We start from the raw sequence: 6,000 nt of genomic DNA on the forward strand, positions 1-6,000 counted from the left end.
ACATAGATTTAGTTGATAAATTAAGCTCCTTGACTGACTTAAAAAAAAATTTTAACATGGTTAGTTTTCATGTTACTTCCTTGTTTACGAAAGTTCCTGTTGATGATTTATTAAGTTTCTTATCTGAAGAACTCGTTAATTACCATTTACCATTGCCAGTTCCTACTATCATTAAACTTATTAAACTTTGCATTGTTGATGCAAAATTTGTATTTAGTGATAAGTTTTGCACTCAGAAGTTTGGTATGGCAATGGGAAATCCTCTTTCACCTGTTCTTAGTAACCTATACATGGAATTTTTTGAAACAAGGCTGCTTAACACAATCCTCCCTAATAGAGCTAAATGGTTCAGATATGTTGATGATATTTTGTGTCTTAAGCCCAAAAATGTAGATATACACCATTTCCTTGGCAAATTAAATAGCTTAGCCCATTCTATAAATTTTACTGTTGAATTTGAAGAAAATAACTCATTGCCTTTTCTAGATGTTTTAATTATTAAGGGTAATAATGAATTCAAATTTAAAATTTACAGAAAACCTACAAATAACTGTTCATATGTCCACTATTATTCTTCCCATCAAGACAGAATTAAACTGTCTGTTTTCTCATCAATGTTTTTGAAAGCTTTTCGAATTTGTAGTCCAGAGTTCATAGATGAGGAAATATCCAAAATTTATGAAATAGGTAATGATTTGAAATACCCAAGAAAAGTGATTGATAAATCTTTTAAAGTTGCTAGAAATATTTTTACAGTCCAAAAAGGGACTACCAGCCTTATTCAACTAAAAATATGTTGGTTCTCTCTTACCATGAAAACTTGGTTGATATGCCTTCTCTTTTTTAGACTTTTAATATTAAAGTTGTATTCAAAAATCTTGATACAGAAAAAAACTTTTGATAAAGAATTCCCCCCAAAATGCTGATGGATGTGTCTATAAGATTCCTTGTAAAATTTGCTATAAAGTTTATTATGGTCAAACTGGTAAAAATCTCGAACTAAGATTAAAACAACATAAATATAGCATTAGAACTGGACAAGATTCCAATGCTCTATTTGTTCTTGTAAGAGATTTTAACCATCCATTTGATTTTCAAAACGTTGAGAAAGTAGTATCAAGCAAGTCCATGGTCGACAAGAATATAATTGAATATTGTTTCATAAAAAGCAGTTTTGACAATAATATGAATATTTCCTTTGGTTTATATAAATTAGATTCATTTATAATTAATAGAATTTAGGAAGAATTTAATAATTCATTGGACAAATAATATTTTTTTTATTTTAATTTCTTATTTCTTGGGTAGAATAGTTTGTCAGTGGGTTGTATGAAGGACCTGTCTAGTTCGGCCGGCGGGCCTGCTGTCTCGCGTCAGGCGAACATTATACATACTTTACTTTCATTGTTCCTTGATAATGTGAGTAGTCACGAAAGCGCTTGGAACTTCTCTATTCTTTCACAGTGATTGTTTTGCATATTTATATATATATATCTATATATATTTATATATATCTATATATATTTATATATATATATCTATATATATTTATATATATATATATCTATATATATTTATATATTTATATATATATATATTTATACATTTATATATATATATATTTATATATATATATATATATATATATATATATATATATATATATATATATTTATATATATATATATATCTATATATATATATATATATATATATATATATATATATATATATATATATATATATATATATATATATATATATATATATATATATATATATATATATATAAGCACTCTCCAGTGAGCTCATTGTCTGGTTCCTGGATGATGGTACCCTAGCTGGCACAACAGAATCTCTCCTAGAAGACATCAGTAAAATTGAAGACATGGGAGAAAGCCTGGGCCTATCTTTAAACCCAACCAAATGTGAAATAGTTTCTTCCAATCGACAGATGATCCAGAATATTAGTGCCGATTTACCAGGAGCACGAACCATTGATCCAGCCAATAGCACTCTCCTTGGTGCTCCTCATGGGTCCAATGCCATCGATCTGATCCTAGGAAAAAAAGTCTCAGACCTCTGGATGATGGAAAGCAGGATGAACGACACTGACACACATGATGCCTTCTACCTACTCACCAGGTGCCTGTCAATCCCAGAACTTACCTACTTTCTGAGATGCTCCCCTGCCTTCAGCAGTTCAAAACTCAAGGAATATGACCCTCTCCTTAAGACCATGCAAGAGATTGTATTGAATCTTTCCCTTGAAGATGGACAGTGATTGCAAGCCTCACTTCCGGTCAGGCTTGGGGGGCTGGGAGAACGCAGATCCTCCCAGATTGCTCTAACAGCTTTCCTGTCCTCTTCCACAGCATCAAACGAGTTGATAAGACAAATTCTTCCTGATAACCTCAGTGACTAAGCAGGAATACAGGACCCTAACTATGCCAGTGCCATCACTGAATGGGAGACTCTTGCTGCTCCAGCACCAAACCCTAGTGCAGCACTGGCTCACAGTCAAGCTGGGATGGCCCTATCGCTGAAAAGATGCTTGCCAACATGCTCAGGGCTGTAACATCACATAGGGAGACTGCCCGTCTCCAGGCTGTGAGCGCACCTCACTCCGGGGTCTTCCTCCAAACAGTTCCTATATCGGCAATGGGAACGCGACTCGACCCTAAGACCCTCCGTATTGCAGTGGTTCTGCGCCTTGTTGCCCCAGTTCACACAGAATATACGCGCATTTGCGGCAAAGTGCAAGCAGACCAATACGGTCTACATAGTCTCAACTGTTCCAAAACCAAGGGGTGGCATGCAAGACAATGAGGTCAACGACATCATAAAGAGAACCCTTGCTACTGCTGGATGCCCAGCCGAGAGGGAGCCCCGATCACTAGCAGCCAACAATACCCAAAACCCAGCAACCTGCCCTGATGGGGTCACCATCTATCCCTGGAAGAATCTCAAGCTCTTAGCATGGGACTACACCTGTGTGTCCACACTGGCTGACACCTATATCCCTCACAGTGTCGGTCGACAGGGAGGAGCTGCTGTCCACAGGGAGGAGTACAAGATCAACAAGTACAGGGATATAAGCCAACAGTATCAATTTGTCCCAGTGGGATAAGAGACCGTGGGATTATAGGGAAAAAATGCCACACGTTTCCTTAAAGAATTGGGTTCCAGACTCATCGGCACCACCAGCGCTTCAGCGTGGCCATCCAGCGCTTCAGCGTGGCCATCCAGAGGGGAAATGCTTGCTGCATACTTGGCTCGCGTCTGGCTTCCGAGGAGCTGGAGGAAATTCATGATTTTTAATACATTGTACCATTGTATTTATGTTTGTGTTTTCTGTAAATGTATTCTATTTATTAATAAATGTTCACATAGAATATAAAATATAGAGGGTGGTAGGAGAAGAAAATATTCAAACAGCTCCGGGGAGAACCTTGAGTTTTCCCTGAGGTACGTTTTACCTCCCTATATTTTGTTTATATATATATATATATATATATATATATAAACATATATATATATATATATATATATAAACATATATATATATATATATATAAACATATATATATATATATATATAAACATATATATATATATATAAACATATATATATATATATATATATATATATATAAAAATATATATATATAAACATATATATATATATATATATATAAACATATATATATATATATATAAACATATATATATCTATATATATATATATATATATATATATATATATACTAGCACAACGTTTGAATGTTATCCCACCATTGTTTATTCACAAAACTTATACAAGACTATCACTGAAACAAGTGTAAGTATTAGTAAATATGTTCATTTACATATGTGATAACAGGAATAGAAACAAACCGCTGTATGGGTGGGGTTAGAACCCATAGCGAGTGAGTCGCAAAACTACAGGCCAACGGATAAGTCACTGTGGCAGCTGGCAACGGTAAGATTCATCCAAGTGGGTATATTTATATACCATAGGGAGGGTAGCACGACCCAGTGTGTGGTGTATAATGCACATTGTTGGATGATCTTAGTTTTACCAGTTGGCTCAGTGGCTTATGCACCACCTGGAAATTTACAACACACTTGTCGTGGGATATAACTCCATCCAAACTGTGTTTGTCAGATAATATATGTGCTGTATTAATGTTATTAAATTCATTATTAATTCTTAAGACATTTTTTTACTCGGAACAGAACAAATTTGACCATAGAACAAGGTAAGAAGCTGATGTCACCCTCCTGGTCCCACGACTTCCGTAACGACCTCTACCTTCCTTACAAGACAAGCGAGAAGACAGTCGCTATTCCTTACTACAAGCTGGAAAATGTAGTCGATGTTGTCAACGTGGATTCCCCTTGATCTGGGATAAATGGTATCTGGAAAGTCTCCAACTGAATGTTGTCAAATACTTGTCCTTATCAGTTAGTACTGTAATACATGTAATGACTAAGTTAATTACCATGAGGACTGAAGGAGGCTCATTCCCATTACTTTTTAATCCTAAGACTCCCTGAATTATTGTAATATTTCATCTTATGCCGTAAGAGCGACTACGTCACTGTGAAGCGTCTTCTGATGCTTTGAGTGATAACGCTAGTTGGCATTTCATAGATAACACACATATGATGCGCTGCTGCGCATCATATGTGTGTTTTTGTACAAGCACTGTTTTTGTACAAGCAGTCTAAACAAGTTAGAATTAAAATTCACAATTATTACAGACACAGGTTTAGACTATTGGCCTGCACATCTGGCAGTAATGCAAAGGTGTAGACTACTGGCCTGCACACCTGGCAGTAATGCACAGGAGTAGACTACTGGCCTGCACACCTGGCAGTAATGCACAGGAGTAGTCTACTGGCCTGCACACCTGGAAGTAATGCACAGGTGTAGACCACTGGCCTGCACACCTGGCAGTAATGCACAGGTGTAGACTACTGGCCTACACACCTCGCAGTAGCATAATAACCACTTAGGAACAAACAAAGAGGCAGCAGAGAGAATAAATGACTGCATTTCCTTCACAAAAATAAGCTGGTATTACAGTGTTTAGCCGATGTACAGTATTTACAACTATGTACACTGAGGTGAATGTGTTCACAAGACACGGTGAGAACCGTAGTGACCAGCTGCTTCACGAGTCTCCTACGTCGCTTCACAGCTTCGACAGACTTCCTTGTGAGTGACTGGTTGAACCAAGTTACTGTTATAACGATATAGCCGCTGCTTATTCAACCCTTAGCACCTGGTCGACTGGTCGGGAGGCAGCCTATATGCGTGAGTGACGTAGGCCTAATATAATGTAACGAACTTTTAGCATGCCACAAAAATATACACAGTATTTTGAAGTATCATTTGTTTGCATCCAAAAATCAAATTGTACCTTATTTAGAATATATTGAAATTAAGGACATATACTAGTTTTGAAGTGAGTAAATATGGAAGTGGGTAATGACCTTGAATTAGGAATGACTGGAACAAGTACAAATTCTGACGTGTTAGTGGGACCCCCTGCTGGTGCCGTGGGACCCCCAGCTGGTGCTGTGGGACCCCCAGCAGGTGCTGTGGGACCCCAGCTGGTGCTGTGGGACCCCAGCTGGTGCTGTGGGATCCCCAGCTGGTGCCGTGGGACCCCCAGCTGGTGCTGTGGGACCCCCAGCTGGTGCTGTGGGACCCCAGCTGGTGCTGTGGGACCCCAGCTGGTGCTGTGGGACCCCCAGCTGGTGCTGTGGGACCCCCAGCTGGTGCTGTGGGACCCCCAGCTGGTGCTGTGGGACCCCCAGCTGGTGCTGTGGGACCCCCAGCTGGTGCTGTGGGACCCCAGCTGGTGCTGTGGGATCCCCAGCTGGTGCTGTGGGACCCCAGCTGGTGCTGTGGGACCCCCAGCTGGTGCTGTGGGATCTCCAGCTGGTGCTGTGGGACCCCCAGTTGGAGCTGTGGGGTCCCAAGCTGGT

The 6,000-nt window shown here is 38.8% G+C and overlaps 1 protein-coding gene across 2 annotated transcripts in view; it reads left to right on the plus strand.

Annotated features, from left to right (window-relative positions):
- Positions 1 to 5,450, plus strand: part of LOC128695552 (alpha-(1,6)-fucosyltransferase-like) — a 136,849-nt gene extending 131,399 nt beyond the window's left edge. For both annotated transcript variants that reach the window (XM_070093166.1, XM_053786227.2), the window contains one exon: positions 4,240 to 5,450. In XM_070093166.1, the coding sequence (XP_069949267.1) occupies positions 4,240 to 4,405 (166 nt within the window). In that variant the 3' untranslated portion in view covers positions 4,406 to 5,450. The remainder of the gene's footprint in view (positions 1 to 4,239) is intronic.
- The last annotated feature ends 550 nt before the right edge of the window (positions 5,451 to 6,000 follow it).

This window comes from Cherax quadricarinatus, chromosome 42, assembly GCF_038502225.1.
Source record: "Cherax quadricarinatus isolate ZL_2023a chromosome 42, ASM3850222v1, whole genome shotgun sequence".
Taxonomy (NCBI): Eukaryota; Metazoa; Arthropoda; class Malacostraca; order Decapoda; family Parastacidae; genus Cherax; species Cherax quadricarinatus.